General features: G+C 38.2%; 1 protein-coding gene across 1 annotated transcript in view; it reads right to left on the reverse strand.

Annotated features, from left to right (window-relative positions):
* ITGAE (integrin subunit alpha E) overlaps positions 1-19,757 on the reverse strand; it is a 258,148-nt gene that overhangs the window by 20,024 nt on the left and 218,367 nt on the right. Inside the window, exons 22-23 of the mRNA XM_053705219.1 lie at positions 12,613-12,687; positions 7,108-7,209 (exon numbers count right to left, since the gene is read on the reverse strand). Of these exons, the coding sequence (XP_053561194.1) occupies positions 7,108-7,209; positions 12,613-12,687 (177 nt within the window). The remainder of the gene's footprint in view (positions 1-7,107; positions 7,210-12,612; positions 12,688-19,757) is intronic.

Below are 19,757 nucleotides of genomic sequence, written 5' to 3' on the forward strand. Positions count from 1 at the left end.
CAATGAAATAAACTAGCTAAAGTACAAAAAATAAAAAAGAACTAAGTTACAAAAAATAAAAAAGATATCTACAAACATAAGAAAAATATTACAACAATTTTAAACTAATTACACCTACTCTAAGCCCCCTAATAAAACAACAAAGCCCCCCAAAATAAAAAATGCCCTACCCTATTCTAAATTACTAAAGTTAAAAGCTCTTTTACCTTACCAGCCCTGAACAGGGCCCTTTGCGGGGCATGCCCCAAGAAGTTCAGCTCTTTTGCCTGTAAAAAAAAAAACATACAATACCCCCCCCCCCAACATTACAACCCACCACCCACATACCCCTAATCTAACCCAAACCCCCCTTAAATAAACCTAACACTAAGCCCCTGAAGATCATCCTACCTTGTCTTCACCTCACCAGGTATCACCGATCCGTCCTGGCTCCAAAATCTTCATCCAACCCAAGCGGGGGTTGGCGATCCATCATCCGGTGCCTGAAGAGGTCCAGAAGAGGCTCCAAAGTCTTCATCCTATCCGGGAAGAAGAGGCGATCCGGACCGGCAACCATCTTGATCCAAGCGGCATCTTCTATCTTCATCCGATGACGACGGGCTCCATCCTGAAGACCTCCACCGCGGACCCATCTTCTTCCAGCGACGTCCAACTGCAGAATGATGGTTCCTTTAAGGGACGTCATCCAAGATGGCGTCCCTCGAATTCCGATTGGCTGATAGGATTCTATCAGAATGCGAGCTCAATCTGATTGGCTGATTGGATCAGCCAATCGGATTGAACTTGATTCTGATTGGCTGATTCCATCAGCCAATCAGAATATTCCTACCTTAATTCCGATTGGCTGATAGAATCCTATCAGCCAATCGGAATTCGAGGGACGCCATCTTGGATGACGTCCCTTAAAGGAACCGTCATTCGGCTGGTAGGCGTCGGGAGAAGAGGATGTTCCGCGTCGGAGGTCTGCAAGATGGATCCGGAAGAAAGAAGATTGAAGATGCCGTTGATAGAAGACTTCATCCGGATCATGGACCTCTTCAGCTCCCGCTTGGATGAAGACTTCATCCGGATCATGGACCTCTTCAGCTCCCGCTTGGATGAAGACTTCAGCCGGATCATGGACCTCTTCAGCCCCCCGCTTGGGCTTGGATCAGGACATCGGAGGAGCTCTTCAGGACGGATCGGTGAACCTGGCAGGGTGAAGATAAGGTAGGAAGATCTTCAGGGGCTTAGTGTTAGGTTTATTTAAGGGGGTTTGGGTTAGATTAGGGGTATATGGGTGGTGGGTTGTAATGTTGGGGGGGGGTATTGTATGTTTTTTTTTACAGGCAAAAGAGCTGAATTATTTGGGGCATGCCCCGCAAAGGGCCCTGTTCAGGGCTGGTAAGGTAAAAGAGCTTTGAACTGTAGTAATTTAGAATAGGGTAGGGCATTTTTTTATTTTGGGGGGTCTTTGTTATTTTATTAGGGGGCTTAGAGTAGGTGTAATTAGTTTAAAATTGTTGTAATATTTTTATTATGTTTGTAAATATTTTTTTATTTTTTGTAACTTAGTTTTTTTTTTTTTGTACTTTAGCTAGTTTATTTAATTGTATTTATTTGTAGCAATTGTATTTAATTAATTTATTGATAGTGTAGTGTTAGGTTAATTGTAGGTAGTTTATTTAATTAATTTATTGATAGTCTAGTGTTAGGTTTATTTGTAACTTAGGTTAGGATTTATTTTACAGGTAAATTTGTAATTATTTTAACTATTTTAGCTATTAAATAGTTATTAACTATTTAATAGCTATTGTACCTGGTTAAAATAAATACAAAGTTACCTGTAAAATAAATATAAATCCTAAAATAGCTATAATATAAATATAATTTATATTGTAGCTATATTAGGATTTATTTTACAGGTAAGTATTTAGCTTTAAATAGGAATAATTTATTTAATAAGAGTTAATTTATTTCGTTAGATTTAAATTATATTTAATTTAGGGGGGTGTTAGTATTAGGGTTAGACTTAGCTTTAGGGGTTAATCCATTTATTAGAATAGCGGTGAGCTGCGGTCGGCAGATTAGGGGTTAATAATTGAAGTTAGGTGTCGGCGATGTTAGGGAGGGCAGATTAGGGGTTAATACTATTTATGATAGGGTTAGTGAGGCGGATTAGGGGTTAATAACTTTATTATAGTAGCGCTCAGGTCCGCTCGGCAGATTAGGGGTTAATAAGTGTAGGCAGGTGGAGGCGACGTTGTGGGGGGCAGATTAGGGGTTAATAAATATAATATAGGGGTCGGCGATGTTAGGGCAGCAGATTAGGGGTACATAGGGATAATGTAAGTAGCGGCGGTTTACGGAGCAGCAGATTAGGGGTTAATAATAATATGCAGGGGTCAGCGATAGCGGGGGCGGCAGATTAGGGGTTAATAAGTGTAAGGTTAGGGGTGTTTAGACTCGGGGTACATGTTAAAGTGTTAGGTGCAGACGTAGGAAGTGTTTCCCCATAGCAAACAATGGGGCTGCGTTAGGAGCTGAACGCGGCTTTTTTGCAGGTGTTAGGTTTTTTTTCAGCTCAAACAGCCCCATTGTTTCCTATGGGGGAATCGTGCACGAGCACGTTTTTGAGGCTGGCCGCGTCCGTAAGCAACTCTGGTATCGAGAGTTGAAGCTGCGTTAAAAATGCTCTACGCTCCTTTTTTGGAGCCTAACGCAGCCTTTATGTGGACTCTCGATACCAGAGTTATTTTTATGGTGCGGCCAGTAAAACGCGGGCGTTAGTTTTTCGGCTTGTTACCGACAAAATTCCAAATCTAGCCGTTAGTGTTCTCATTGCGCTAGTATTGCAAGTGGTGAGATAAGTTTTGCTCTTGCGTGCAATCCAGAATGCCATTGTAAAATGTAGTGCTTTTTAAAGGGACAGTCTAGTCAAAATTAAACTTACATGATTCAGATAGGAGTTACAAAAGTGGAGAAAAAAGAGGTACTGTTTGGCACACTAAAATTCAATATGGTTGAGATTTACCAAGTTCAATGTAATGGAAAAAGAAAATAGGTAGTTGTTAGATAAAATTTAACTTTTAATAATTAATCGATAAAATGTATAGACGTATTTAAAAAAAAAAAATATTAAAAAACATTCACACATGCCTGCCCTCTGGAAATTAAGTCGTACAGACTTATAACAATTATCTTGCGTAGGTATCTAGTAAGCTTAAAGCACAAAAAATGAGGGGTGATAGGGCAATGATTCCATAATGTGTACTAAAAGTACTGGTTTCTATTACGAGTAAGGTCATTGTTACGGCTCCAAAAGAACCCCCCCAGGTAGTATGCTTACGTTTAGAACAATAATAGAAAATGGGTAATGATACTATTGTAATAGAATTAAAACGGAGCAAGTCAAATTAAGCATTTGAGTGCTTAGATATTTAAGTGGTTAGGCAAAGGATATATTAGTTATATAGTTGTAATTCATATGAAGGGCATGCTCCCCCACACATCGATTGGTTAAAATTGTGGCTAATCTAAATGCTGCACACATATATATATATATATATATATAATGATATGGGTTATCAGGTATTACATTTAAAAGCTATCTGTTAGGGTGGATATGCCCAGGTAACTCATATTAGTGATTGTCGATTGTAAGAATAGGGTTAATCCTAGCTGTAGACTTCCTTGAGTTGCTAATCGGTCATATATTAGGCTTAACACTCAATTTAGCATTAACCGCTAAGTACATATGTTTCCCTCAGACTTGTGAAACGTTGCTCAGATAGCTATCGTCCACACTTAATAATGTGTAACTTTCAGGTTTTATCACAGCGTTGTAAGATACCACTGTCAAGAAATGTGCAAAAGCACCAACAAGTTATCTAAACAGAGAGCAGGGCGAACACCTGATGCGCGTTTTGCCACTGCTTTGTTTTTTTGTTTTTTTGTTTTTTAACAAAGCAGTGACGAAACGCGCGTCAGGCGTTGGACCTGCTCTCTCTTTAGTTGGTGCTTTTGCAGATTTCTTGACAGTGGTGTCTTCATATATTGTAACTTAAATACATTGATTGATAATGGTTTGCATACAATGCAATAGTCATCTCTACAGAGTGTAACTCAAAACTTTATTGTTAAACTCTATAAGCTAAATTACCCTAGATACTCAGCGACGTAATCACTTAATGATAGCATTAGCTGTCCAAGCAAGGTTCTTACTAACATAGTTATATACGAGTGAATAAATATGTCCAGTTATTTGAGTAATAGTTAACTATTATTGTGGCAAACTATTGTATGTGATGCTGCATTTAACACAATAAGCGATTTAAGGAAACGTGTAGCTGGGATTAACCCTGCATATATTAACTGCCAGTGCTAGGTATCTGAGCACTTTTATGCTACCAAACGTTTTGCAATTCAATGTGGAATATAGAAGTATTTTGCACTAACTTACAACACTGTGATAAAACCTGATACTTACACATTATTAAGTGGGAACGATAGCTATCTGAGCAACATTTCACGAGTCTGAGGGAAACATATGTACTTAGAGGTTAATGCCGAATTGAGTGTTAAGCCTAATATATGACCGATTAGCAACTCAAGGAAGTCTACAGCTAGGATTAACCCTATTCTTACAATCGACAATCACTAATATGAGTTACCTGGGCATATCCACCCTAACAGATAGCTTTTAAATGTAATACCTGATAACCCACATCATTATATATATATATATATATATATATATATATATATATATATATATATGTGTGCAGCATTTAGATTAGCCAAAAAATTAACCAATTGATGTGTGGGGGAGCATGCCCTCCATATGAATTACAACTATATAACTAATATATCCTTTGCTTAACCACTCAAATATCTAAGCACTCAAATGCTTAATTTGACTTTTGCCGTTTTAATTCTATTACAATAGTATCATTACCCATTTTCTATTATTGTTCGAAACGTAAGCATACTACCTGGGGGGGTTCTTTTGGAGCCGTAACAACGGCCTTACTCGTAATAGAAACCAGTTTTTTTAGTACATATATTGGAATCATTGCCCTATCACACCTTGTTTTTTGTGCTTTAAACTTACTAGGTACCTATGCAAGATAATTGTTATAAGTCTGTACGACTTAATTTTCAGAGGGCAGGCATGTGTGAATGTTTTTTAATATATTTTTTTTAAATACGTCTATACATTTTATCGATTAATTATTAAAAGTTTAATTTTATCTAACAACTACCTATTTCTTTTTCCATTACATTGAACTTGGTAAATCTCAACCATATTGAATTTTAGTGTGCCAAACAGTAACTCTTTTTTTTCTCCACTTTTGTAACTCCTATATTTAGTCGGTACTAGGCACTGTCCGCTGCGGACACCTAGGTTTCTCTGCTCTGGGATTCTTATGAGTTTACCATACCCTCCCCAACCTGTCTGAATAAAGCTTTCAGATAACCCTATCACATGATTCAGATAGGACATGCATTTTTAAACAACTTTCCAATTTGCTTTTATCATCAACTTTGCTTTGTTCTCTTGGTATTCTTAGTTGAAAGGTAAACCTAGGTAGGCTCATATGCTAATTTCTAAGCTGTTGAAGGCAGCCTCATATCTCAGTGCATTTTGACAGTTATTCACAGTTAGACGTGCTAGTTCAAGTGTGTTATATAGATAAATGTGCTCACTCCAGTAGATTTATTTATGAGTCTACAATGATTGGCTAAAATGCCAGTCTGTCAAAAGAACTGAGATAAGGGGGCAGTCTACAAAGGCTTAAATACAAAGTAATCACAAAGGTAAAAAGTATATTAATATAACAGTGTTGGTTATGCAAAACTGGGTAATGGGTAATAAAGGCATTATCTATCTTTTTAAGCAATACCATTTCCAAGTAGACTGTCCCTTTAAGACCTGACTAAACTATTATTGTTAATAGTATAGCACATAACTACATGAAGAGCTCCACTACTTTTGCACCATTAGGTTAACGCACCCTCAGCCTAGCGCATCATCAGCTTAGCAACATGTTAGTGTGTTCTAGAGCAATCAAAAATAACTTTGTAACTGTAATATGAGTGCAAAAATAGAAGCGCTATTGACCAATCTTAATACACAACATTGCTAATATTTTTATGTTCCACTTGTAATCTAGGCCAATGTATTTTCTGTACCAAAACGAAATGGAAAAAGAGGGAAAAAGCACTTATTCTGAAAAAGAGTGATTGTGATCTGCTCAAACACAAAAAGCACTTATTCTGAAAAAGAGTGATTGTGATCTGCTCAAACACAAAAAGCACTTATTCTGAAAAAGAGTGATTGTGGTCTGCTCAAACACAAAAAGCGCTTATTCTGAAAATGAATGATTGTGATCTGCTCAAACACAAAATGTGCTTATTATGAAAAACAATGATTGTGATCGGCTCAAACAGAAAAGGCGCTTATTCTGAAAAAGAGTGATTGTGATCTGCTTAAACACCAAAGGTGCTTATTCTGAAAAAGAGTGATTGTGATCTGCTTAAACATAAAAAGTGCTTATTCTGATAACAACCAGAAATAGATTTGACAATAGATAGGGATCAGTATCAGGTGCTTATTTACTTTTTTATCCCCACACTCTTTTTACTTTTTTTATCATCAATAAACCAGATATATAGAGATAATAAGAACTCTCCCCAGCACACTGCTTTAGCCCTTATTACTACAGTATGATACACATTGCAGGGGGGGGGAATCATGTTTATTGTTCTTAAAGGAACTATCTAGATAATACAGCTTATCTGATTATTGACATACAATAACCTTTGCTATTGTTAATGTTCTTTAGAGATTTGTATATGACTTTAGTAATTAGTGGCATTATGTTTTTGGGCATGTGGAACAAATTGTGTGCAAAAATGTTATTCTAAGATATACAGATGTAAGCCCTCCCTAAACACCTATTAGGATCAGATTTTTGTTTTTTGTTTATGCTTAAAACGTTATTTACTTTTTTATTTATTTATTAGGCATTAGTCTAAATTTTGATACCTGGCTCATTCTAAATAAACCCAAATATATTAAAATGTAACCTGTAAATAGATAAAAGACAAAATATTTTTCTTTACCTTCTGTATAGTGGCTAAGTTAAGACGGGATGTGACTGTAATTTCCTCTTTGGCAGTTGTGAAATTGCACTGAACATGAAGGCACATGAAGTCTTTAAAATTCTTCTCCACAAGAGAAAAACAGGTTATCAAAATATGCAAGTATTTATCATGAAGTATAAGATTTTATTAACTACAGTAAAGGCAAAACACCTCCAAAAGACAGGTATGCAGAAACCAGCCCCCCACCCCAACAAAACAAAGTCAATATAAGACATTCAAACATGATTTATGGGCACCATATATCTAGTTACTTGCTTAACCATTTTAGTGCTAAGAAATTTCCCACCTGAGTGCTAAGCTGGATTTGAGGGTTTTTTATTTTTTATTTTTTTAAAAACATATTTTTTTTTAACTTTTATATATTTTTTTATAGATCCCGAAGACTTATAGCGTTGGAAAGATTAGGCGATTATCTTTCCAACGGTGGGTCTTGGGGGTCTATAGCTGATTAGATGACTGAGATACAGGCTTCTAAGCAGCATGCCCTATTTCCCTATACTGTCCATTGTAAATTTTCAATAAAGTTGTGCGGTGACGTCATCACGTCATTGCGCGTGACGTCACTGTGCAAAATTTGAAGCCCCGGCGATGCCTGTCACTATACAGGCCCTATCCCCGGGGTGGGAGTCGATGGGAGCCCCCAGATTGCCCTCAAGGTGGGTGAGTGCTAGCGAGGGCTCTAGGCCTTCGTCAGCACCTAACTGGGAAAATTTGCAATGGCTCAGAGCCATCGTTAGCACTCATAGGGAGAAGGGATATGAAAAACAAAAATGTATATTTGTGATTCAGAGCATGCAAATTTAAAAAAGTTTCCAATTTACTTCTATTATCAAATTTGTTTTGTTCCCATGGTATTCTGTGTTGAAGAGATACCCAAGTAACTACATGGCAGGAAATAGTGCTGCCACCTATTGTTTTTCACATGGATAATATTTTAGAAAATAATGCTACCATATAGTGCTTCACACATATGTATTCTTCTGAGCAGTCGTCCCTGCTTTTCAACAAAAGATACCAAGAGAATGAAGGACATTTGATAATAGAAGTCAATTAGAAAGTTGTTTAAAAGTGCAGGTTTTTTCTAAATCATGAAATGATTTTTTCATGTTCCTTTAAGATTGCTATAATTATCCATATTACGTCTTAGTTAACATATTACGTCTTAGATTACAGGCCATATTGCCTGGGTGTATTCATTATTTTATTAAAGCCTTCTTTTGTATTTCTCTAATTGTAATGTTTATTACAAGTATTATATGGCAGAATTGTTTTACATATGGTTATAGCAATCATATAATATACTGTTATATACAAGACCACTCTATGAGCTCCATTTGTAATAGGTCGGGCGGACATGATTTGCTACCGTCAATCATGTCTGCTGGACTTTGCTGCAAGAGGACAACATATAGAGGCCTATTTATCAAGCCATCAACTCTGCTGCATTCGCCAGCACCAATACGCTCGCCTAACATCGCGACCGCGGACCTGAATATGCTCTCCATATTTATAAAAAAAGCTGTCAAAAAGCCGTGCACCATGTATGGGGCGATGAGCAGCGGACTGTTGTTAACTAACAGTCATCGATCTCGCTGCTATTTGGCTTTTTTCCCAACTTTATTTATACCCTGTCACTAAACACCACTACTATACTAAAATGTTTAACCCCTATCCCGCCGCTCCCGGACCCTGCAGCAACTAAATAAAGTTATTAACCCCTATCCCGCCGCTCCCGGAGCCCACCGCAACTTTAATAAAGGAATTAACCCCATATCCCGCCGCTCCTGGACTCTGCCGCAACTAAATAAAGTTATTAACCCCTATCCTGCCCGCTGCTGGAGCCCACCACCAGTTTAATAAAGGTATTAACCCCTATCCTGCCGCTCCTGGAGCCCTCCGCAACTAAATAAATATATTAACCCCTATCCCGCCGCTCCCGGACCCTGCCGCCACCTACATAATGTTATTAACCCGTATCCGGCCGGTCCTGGACCCCTCCGCAACTAAATAAATGTATTAACCCCTAAACCCCTGGCCTCCCACATCACTAGCACTTACTAAACCTATTAACCCCTAAACTGCCAGCCCCCCACATCGCCATAAATTAAATTAAGCTATTAACCCCTAAACCTAACAACCCGCTAACTTTACATTATAATTACCTCATCCCTATCTTATAATAAATTTAAAATTACCTTTAGAATTAAATTAAACTATATTAAACTACTAATTAACCTACCCTTACTATTATACTAAAATTACAATAAACTATATTAAACTATAAATTAACCTACCCTAACTATTATACTACAATTACATTAAACTACAAATTAAATTAACTATATTATATATTTCAAAACCTAACCCTACTCAAATTATTTAAATCTACTATTAAAAATTACTAAATTCCAAAAAAATAACAACTAAGTTACAAAAAATAAAAAACACTAAGTTACACAAAAAAAACACTAAGTTACAAAAAAATAAACACTAAATTACACAATTAAAAATAAATGAACAAATATTTAAACTAATTACACCTAATCTAATAGCCCTATGAAAATAAAAATGCCCCCCCAAAATAAAAAAAATCCCTAGCCTACAATAAACTACCAATGGCCCTTAAAAGGGCCTTTTGCGGGGCATTGCCCCAAATAAATCAGTTATTTTACCTGTAAAAAAAATACAAATACCCCCCCAACAGTAAAACCCACCACCCCTCCAACCAATCCCCCAAATAAAAAGCCTATCTAAAAAAAACCTAAGCTCCCCATTGCCCTGAAAAGGGCATTTGTATGGACATTGCCCTTAAAAGGGCATTTAGCTCTTTTTCAGCCCAAACCCCTAATCTAAAATTAAAACCCACCCAAAAAACCCTTTAAAAAACCTAACACTAACCCCCGAAGATCCACTTACAGTTTTTGAAGACCCGACGTCCATCCTCAACGAAGCGGCAGAAGTCTTCATCCAAGCGGGTCGAAGTCTTCATCCAACCGGGCAGAAGCCTTCATCCAAGCAGCATCTTCTATCTTCATCCATCCGGCGGAGAGCGGCTCCATCTTCAAGACATCTGGCGCGGAGCATCCTCTTCTTCCGACGTCTTCTGAACAATGAAGTTTCCCTTTAAATGACGTCATCCAAGATGGCGTCCCTTACATTCCGATTGGCTGATAGAATTCTATCAGCCAATAGGAATTAAGGTGGAAATAATCCTATTGGCTGTTGCAATCAGCCAATAGGATTGAACTTTCATCCTATTGGCTGATCCAATCAGTCAATAGGATTGAGCTCACATTCTATTGGCTATTCCAATCATCCAATAGAATGTGAGCTCAATCCTATTGGCTGATTGCAACAGCCAATACGATCTTTTCCACCTTAATTCCTATTGGCTGATAGAATTCTATCAGCCAATCAGAATGTAAGGGACGCCATCTTGGATGACGTAATTTAAAGGGAAACTTCATTGTTCAGAAGACGTCGGAAGAAGAGGATGCTCTGCGCCGGATGTCTTGAAGATGGAGCCGCTCTGCACCGGATGGATGAAGATAGAAGATGCCGTCTGGATGAAGACTTCTGCCGGCTTGGGTAAACATTTCGGCCTGCTTGGATGAAGACTTCTGCCGGCTTCGCTGAGGACTTCTGCCACTTCATTGCGGATGGATGTCGGGTCTTCAAAAATTGTAAGTGGATCTTCGGGGGTTAGTGTTAGGTTTCTTAAGGGTTTATTGGGTGGGTTTTAATTTTAGATTATGGGTTTGGGCTGAAAAAGAGCTAACTGCCCTTTTAAGGGCTATGCCCATACAAATGCCCTTTTCAGAGCAATGGGGAGCTTAAGTTTTTTTAGATAGGTTTTTTATTTGGGGGGGTTGGTTGGGGAGATGGTGGGTTTTACTTTTGGGGGGCATTTGTATTTTCTTTTACAGGTTAAAGAGTTGATTTCTTTGGGGCAATATCCCGCAAAAGGCCCTTTTAAGTTAAGTTATTGTAGGCTACGGATTTTTTTATTTTGGGGGGGGGCTTTTTTATTTTCATAGGGCTATTAGATTAGGTGTAATTAGTTTAAATATTTGATCATTTATTTTCTATTTTGTGTAATTTAGTGTTTATTTTTTTTGTAACTTGGTGTTTTTTATTTTTGTAACTTAGTTGTTATTTTTTTGGAACTTAGTAATTTTTAATAGTAGATTTAAATAATTTGAGTAGGGTTAGGTTTTTAAATATATAATATAGTTAATTTAATTTGTAGTTTAATGTAATTGTAGGGTAGGTTAATTAATAGTTTAATATAGTTTAATTTAATTCTAAAGGTAAGTTTAACTTAATTATAAGGATGAGGTAATTATAATGTAAAGTTAGCTGGTTGTTAGGTTTAGAGGTTAATAGTTTAATTTAGTTTATGGCGATGTGGGGGGCTGGCGGTTTAGGGGTTAATAGGTTTAGTAAGTGGTAGTGATGTGTAAGGCCATGGGTTTAAGGGTTAATACATTTATTTAGTTGCAGAGGGCTCCGGGAGCAGTGGGATAGGGGTTAATAACTTTATTTAGTTGCGGCAGGGTCGGGGAGCAGTGGGATAGGGGTTAATACATTTATTTAGTGGCGGCGGTGTCGGGGAGCAGCGGGATATGGGTTAGTACATTTATTTAGTGGTGGCAGGGTCGGGGAGCGGCGGGATAGGAGTTAATACATTTATTTAGTGGTGTCGGGGGGCGGCGGGATAGGAGTTAATAACATTATGTAGTCGGCGGTGATGTCGGGGCAGCAGATTAGGGGTGTTTAGACTCGGGGCTTATGTTAGGGTGTTAGGTGTAAACGTAACTTTTATTCTACCATAGAAATCAATGGGAAATCGGGCAGCAGCGAACATAAGCTTTCGCTGCTTTCAGACTCCCATTGATTCCTATGGCATCCGCGTCCTCCAGGGTGGCGAATTGAAAACCAGGTAGGCTGGGCTGGAATAGTGGCAAGCCTACCTGTTAGAAATTTGATAACTAGCAAAAGTTGTCAGATAGTGCCGAATTTGTATTCGGAACATCTGTAATGACGTAAGCATCGATCTGTGTTGGACTGAGACCGGCGGATTGTATGTTATTTCACAGATTTCAATTTTTGCCGGTCTGTAGGCTTTGATAAATGAAGCGAATCAGCCTCACCACAATTATGCTGCAGAATTCCAGCATATTTGCGGCTGACGGCTTGATAAATAGGCCTCATCCTCTCCACATTTAACATTGCACAAGCATTGCACTAGCAAGGCATGTCATTTTTTTTTTACTATAGTGCCCCTTTAAGAGATATAGGATTTGGTCTTGCACTTTTTTTTATTTACTTCTTTATTTATTTATTTATTTATTTAAATCTAATATTTTTTTGCTTCTATAGTCATGGGTAAAATATACAAATATTAACCTGAAAAATAATCTCGGTAATCTTTTTGTGCCATTAGACTAATGAAATACTTACCCATGCACTGTTTTTTCCTTCTCTGTTATTTTCAGGTTTGCAGTTCCGAGTTTCATTTATGCATTGAGTTGTATTCTGGTTAAAAGAAATAGCTTAATTTATTTCCTCTGCAAAAGTTTTATTTAGCTAAATGCACAGAGCAATCCCGTTTATGTAAGGCTTATTTGTCCCTGTCAACAGCTTCCTAAAAATGTATGGCAACGCAAATGTTATTAAAGGGGCAGTAAGTAAGGAATCTTCAAATTTCAATTTTAAAGGGATGGTAAATTAAAAATTAAGCTGAAAGTTACTTTTATTATTAATTTATCTTAATTGTCTTGATATATTAAATTGTAATCCTAAGTGAGCTCAGGAACGTGCACATGTTTGTAAAAATATTTATAGCCATGTTATACATTGTTGCAAACACGGCTGCCATAGAGTCATAAAGACACACAAACACTGTGGAACTCCTATGAGCCTACCTAGGAGGCAGAAGTATATAGGCAACAATAAACATGTAAGAGGGAGAGAGGGGCTGCACCTAGTCTGACTATCATCAAATACCCCAGAGGCTCCCTATCTGTATCAGCAGCATTCTAATCCCTATGTAACCAGAGGTGATAAGTGCTAGCTACATTTCTTTCATGTAATTAGCAAGAGTCCATGAGCTAGTGACGTATGGGATATACATTCCTACCAGGAGGGGCAAAGTTTCCCAAACCTTAAAATGCCTATAAATACACCCCTCACCACACCCACAATTCAGTTTTACAAACTTTGCCTCCTATGGAGGTGGTGAAGTAAGTTTGTGCTAGATTCTACGTTGATATGCGCTCCGCAGCAGGTTGGAGCCCGGTTTTCCTCTCAGCGTGCAGTGAATTTCAGAGGGATGTGAGGAGAGTATTGCCTTTTTGAATACAATGATCTCCTTCTACGGGGTCTATTTCATAGGTTCTCTGTTATCGGTCGTAGAGATTCATCTCTTACCTCCCTTTTCAGATCGACGATATACTCTTATATATATACCATTACCTCTGCTGATTTTCGTTTCAGTACTGGTTTGGCTTTCTACAACATGTAGATGAGTGTCCTGGGGTAAGTAAGTAAGCTTATTTTCTGTGACACTCTAAGCTATGGTTAGGCACTTTTTATAAAGTTCTAAATATATGTATTCAAACATTTATTTGCCTTGACTCAGGATGTTCAACATTCCTTATTTTCAGACAGTCAGTTTCATACTTGGGATAAATGCATTTGTTTCAATAATTTTTTCTTACCTTAAAAAATTTGACTTTTTCCCTGTGGGCTGTTAGGCTCGCGGGGGCTGAAAATGCTTCATTTTATTGCGTCATTCTTGGCGCTGACTTTTTTGGCGCAAATTTTTTTTTCTGTTTCCGGCGTCATACGTGTCGCCGGAAGTTGCGTCATTTTTTGACGTTTTTTTTTTTTTGCGTCAAAAGTGTCGGCGTTCCGGATGTGGCGTCATTTTTGGCGCCAAAAGCATTTAGGCGCCAAATAATGTGGGCGTCTTTTTTGGCGCTAAAAAATATGGGCGTCATTTTTGTCTCCACATTATTTAAGTCTCATTATTTATTGCTTCTGGTTGCTAGAAGCTTGTTCACTGGCATTTTTTTCCCATTCCTGAAACTGTCATTTAAGGAATTTGATCAATTTTGCTTTATATGTTGTTTTTTCTTTTACATATTGCAAGATGTTCCACGTTGCAACTGAGTCAGAAGATACTTCAGGAAAATCGCTGCCCAGTGCTGGAGCTACCAAGCTAAGTGTATCTGCTATAAACTTTTGGTATCTGTTTCTCCAGCTGTTGTTTGTATTGCATGTCATGACAAACTTATTAATGCAGATAAAATTTCCTTTAGTACTGTTACATTACCTGTTGCTGTTCTGTCAACATCTAATTTTCAGAGTGTTCCTGATAACATAAGAGATTTTATTTTTTAAATCCATTAAGAAGGCTATGTCTGTTATTTTTCCTTCTAGTATACATAAAAGTCTTTTAAAACTTCTCTTTTTTCAGATGAATTTTTAAATGAACATCATCATTCTGATAATGGTTCTTCTGGTTCAGAGGTTTCTGTCTCAGAGGTTGATGCTGATAAATCTTTGTATTTGTTCAAGATGGAATTTATTCGTTCTTTACTTAAAGAAGTATTAATTGCATTAGAAATAGAGGATTCTGGTCCTCTTGATACTAAATCTAAACGTTTAAATAAGGTTTTTAAATCTTCTGTAGTTATTCCAGAAGTATTTTCTCTCCCTGATGCTATTTCTGAAGTAATTTCCAGGGAATGGAATAATTTGGGTAATTCATTTACTCCTTCTAACGTTTAAGCAATTATATCCTGTGCCATCTGACAGATTAGAGTTTTGGGACAAAATCTCTAAGGTTAATGGGGCTGTCTCTACTCCTGCTAATCGTACTACTATTCCTATGGCAGATAGTACTTCATTTAAGGATCCTTTAGATAGGAAAATTGAATCCTTTCTAAGAAAAGCTTACTTATGTTCAGGTAATCTTCTTAGACCTGCTATATTTTTAGCGGATGTTGCTGCAGCTTCAACTTTTTGGTTAGAAGTTTTAGCGCAACAAGTAACAGATCATAATTTTATAGCATTATTATTATTCTATAACATGCTAATAATTTTATTTGTGATACCAACTTTTGATATCATTAGAGTTGATGTCAGGTATATGTTTCTAGCTATTTTAGCTAGAAAAGCTTTATGGCTTAAAACTTGGAATGCTGATATGTCTTCTAAGTCAACTTTGCTTTCCCTTTCTTTCCAGGGTAATACATTATTTGATTTTCAGTTGGATTCTATTATCTCAACTGTTACTGGAGGGAAGGGAACTTTTTTACACAAGGAACGAAAGCCTGATCCTTCATCCTCAGGAGCGGTATCAGTTTGGAAACCATTTCCAGTTTGGAATATATCCAAGCCTTATAGAAACCTATAGCCAGCTCCTAAATACCCATGAAGGTGCGGCCCTCTTTCCAGCTCAGCTGGTATGGGGCAGTTTACATTTTCTTCAAGGAAATTTGGATCAATTCCGTTCACAATCTCTGGTTTCAGAACATTGTTTCAGAAAGGTACAGAATTGGCTTCAAGTTAAGGCCTCCTGCAAAGAGATTTTTTTCTTTCCCGTGTCCCAGTAAACCCAGCAAAGGCTCAAGCATTTCTGAAATGTGTTTCAGATCTAGAGTTGGCTGGAGTAATTATGCCAGTTCCAGTTCTGGAACAGGGGCTGGGGTTTTATTCTATCTCTTCATTGTACCAAAGAAGGTCAATTCCTTCAGACCAGTTTCGGATCTATCTATTGAATCGTTTTGTAAGGATACCAACATTCAAGATGGTAACTGTAGGACTATCCTGCCTTTTGTTTAGCAAGGGCATTATATGTCTACAATAGATTTACAGGATGCATATCTGCATATTCCGATTCATCCAGATCACTTTTAGTTTCTGAGATTCTCTTTTTAGACAAGCATTACCAGTTTTGTGGCTCTACCGTTTGGCCTAGCGTCAGCTCCAAGAATTTTTTTCAAAGGTTCTCGGTGCCTTTCTGTCTGTAATCAGAGAACAGGGTCTTGGTATTTCCTTATTTGGACGATATCTTGGTACTTGCTCAGTCTTCACATTTTCGCAGAATCTCATACGAATCGACTTGTGTTGTTTCTTCAAGATCATGGTTGGAGGATCAATTTACCATTCAGTTCATTGTTTCCTCAGACAAGGGTAACCTTTTTAGGTTTCCAGATAGATTCAGTGTCTATGACTCTGTCCTTGTCAGTTAAGAGAAGTTTAACATTGTTATCAGCTTGTCAAAACCTTCAGTCACAATCATTCCCTTTGGTAGCCTTATGCATGGAAATTTTTAGGTCTTAGGTCTGCCGCATCAGATGCGATCTCCTTTGCTCGTTTTCACATGCGACCTCTTCAGCTCTGTATGCTGAACCAGTGGTGCAGGGATTACACAAAGATATCTCAATTAATATCTTTAAACCAATTATACGACACTCTCTGACATGGTGGACAGTTCACCATCGTTTAGTTCAGGGGGCTTCTTTTGTTCTTCCGACCTAGACTATATCTCAACAGATGCAAGTCTTACAGGTTGGGGAGCTGTGTGGGGGTCTCTGACGGCACAAGGGGTTTGGGAATCTCAGGAGGTGAGATTACGATCAATATTTTTGAACTCCGTGCAATTTTCAGAGCTCTTCAGTCTTGGCCTCTTCTGAAGAGAGAGTTGTTCATTTGTTTTCAGATAGACAATGTCACAGCTGTGGCATACATCAATCATCAAGGAGGGACTCACAGTCCTCTGGCTATGAAAGAAGTATCTCGAATTTTGGTTTGGGCGGAATCCAGCTCCTGTCTAATCTCTGCGGTTCATATCCCAGGTATAGACAATTGGGAAGCGGATTATCTCAGTCGCCAAACGTTGCATCCGGGCGAATGGTCTCTTCGCCCAGAGGTATTTCTTCAGATTGTTCAAATGTGGGAACTCCCAGAAATAGATCTGATGGCTTCTCATCTAAACAAGAAACTTCCCTGGTATCTGTCCAGATCCCGGGATCCTCGGGCGGAAGCAGTGGATACATTATCACTTCCTTGGAAGTATCATCCTGCATATATCTTTCCGCCTCTAGTTCTTCTTCCAAGAGTATTCTCCACCTGCTGGTAGCTCCAGCATGGCCTCACAGGTTTTAGTATGCGGATCTTGTCCGGATGGCCTCTTGCCAGCTGTGGACTCTTCCGTTAAGACCAGACTTTCTGTCGCAAGGTCCTTTTTTCCATCAGGATCTCAAATCCTTAAATTTTAAGGTATGGAGTTTGAACGATTGATTCTTGGTCAAAGAAGGTTTCTCTGACTCTGTGATTAAATACTATGTGACAGGCTCGTAAATCTGTATCTAGAGAGATATATTATAGAGTCTGGAAGACTTATATTTCTTAGTGTCTTTCTCATCATTTTTTCCTGGCATTCTTTTTGAATACCGAGAATTTTTCAGTTTCTTCAGGATGGTTTAGATAAAGGTTTGTCCGCAAGTTCCTTGAAAGGACAAATCTCTGCTCTTTCTGTTCTTTTTTCACAGAAGGATTGCTAATCTTCCTGATATTTAATTGTTTTGTACAAGCTTTGGTTCGTATAAAACCTGTCATTCAGTCAATTTCTCCTCCTTGGAGTTTGAATTTGGTTCTGGGGGCTTTTCAAGCTCCTCCTTTTGAACCCATGCATTCTTTGGTCGTTATATTACTTTCTTGGAAAGTTTTGTTTCTTTTGGCCATCTCTTCTGCCAGAAGAGTCTCTGAATTATCTGCTCTTTCTTGTGAGTCTCCTTTTCTGATTTTTCATCAGGATAGGGCGGTGCTGCGAACTTCTTTTGAATTTTTTACCTAAGGTTGTGAATTCTAACAACCTTAGTAGAGAAATTGTGGTTCCTTCATTATGTCCTAATCCTATGAATTCTAAGGAGAAATCATTGCATTCTTTAGATGCTGTTAGAGCTTTGTATTATTATGTTTAAGCTACTAAGTCTTTCCGAAAGACTTCTAGTCTATTTGTCATCTTTTCCGGTTCTAGAAAAGGCCAGAAAGCTTCTGCCATTTCTTTGGCATCTTGGTTGAAATCTTTATTTCATCATGCCTATGTCGAGTCGGGTAAAATTCCGCCTCGAAGGATTACAGTTCATTCTACTAGGTCAGTTTCTACTTCCTGGGCGTTTAGGAATGAAGCTTCGATTGATCAGTTTTGCAAAGCAGCAACTTGGTCCTCTTTGCATACTTTTTCAATTCTACCATTTTGATGTGTTTTCTTCTTCTGAAGCAGTTTTTGGTAGAAAAGTACTTCAGGCAGTGGTTTCAGTTTGAATCTTCTGCTTATGTTTTTCATTAAACTTTATTTTGGGTGTGGATTATTTTCAGCAGGAATTGGCTGTCTTTATTTTATCCCTCCCTCTCTAGTGACTCTTGTGTGGAAAGATCCACATCTTGGGTAGTCATTATCCCATACGTCACTAGCTCATGGACTCTTGCTAATTGCATGAAAGAAAACATAATTTATGTAATTACTTATCTGATAAATTCATTTCTTTCATATTAGCAAGAGTCCATGAGGCCCGCCCTTTTTTGTGGTGGTTATGATTTTTTTGTATAAAGCACAATTATTCCAATTCCTTATTTTATATGCTTTCGCACTTTTTTCTTATCACCCCACTTCTTGGCTATTCGTTAAACTGAATTGTGGGTGTGGTGAGGGGTGTATTTATAGGCATTTTAAGGTTTGGGAAACTTTGCCCCTCCTGGTAGGAATGTATATCCCATACGTCACTAGCTCATGGACTCTTGCTAATATGAAAGAAATGAATTTATCAGGTAAGTTCTTACATAAATTATGTTTTCTTATATTCTCGCTTTTGTCCCACCTCTCTCTTCCTCTTGTATCTTACTTTCTCTCTTTACTCTCTTCTCTCTCACTCTCTCCCCACTCTTCTCTCTCTTCCTCTGGTCCCTCTATTCTCTCTCTTTACTCTCTTCTCTCTCCCCACTCTTCTCTCACTTCCTCTTGTCCCTCTATTCTCTCTCTTTACTATCTTCTCTCTCACTCTCTCCCCACTCTTCTCTCTCTTCCTCTTGTCCCTCTATTCTCTCTCTTTACTCTCTTCTCTCACTCTCTTCCCACTCTTCTCTCGCTTCCTCTTGTCCCTCTATTTTCTCTCTTTACTCTCTTCTCTCTTACTCTCTCCCCACTCTTCTCTCGCTTCCTCTTGTCCCTCTATTCTTTCTTTACTCTCTTCTTTCTCACTCTCTCCCAAATCTTCAATCACTTCCTCTTGTCTCTCTCTTTCTCTCTTTTTACTCTCTTCTCCCTCACTCTCTCCCTACTCTCCTCTCTTCCTCTTGTCTCTCTCTTTCTCTCTTTACTCTCTTCTCTCTCACTTTCTCCCCACTCTCCTCTCTTCCTCTTGTCTCTCTCTTTCTCTCTTTACTCTCTTCTCTCTCACTCTCTCCCCACTCTCCTCTCTTCCTCTTGTCCCTCTATTCTCTCCCTTTACTGTCTTCTCTCTCACTCTCTCCCCACTCTTCTCTCACTTCCTCTTGTCCCTCTATTCTCTCTCTTTACTATCTTCTCTCTCACT

The sequence above is a fragment of the Bombina bombina genome, chromosome 3 (assembly GCF_027579735.1).
Source record: "Bombina bombina isolate aBomBom1 chromosome 3, aBomBom1.pri, whole genome shotgun sequence".
Lineage (NCBI taxonomy): Eukaryota > Metazoa > Chordata > Amphibia > Anura > Bombinatoridae > Bombina > Bombina bombina.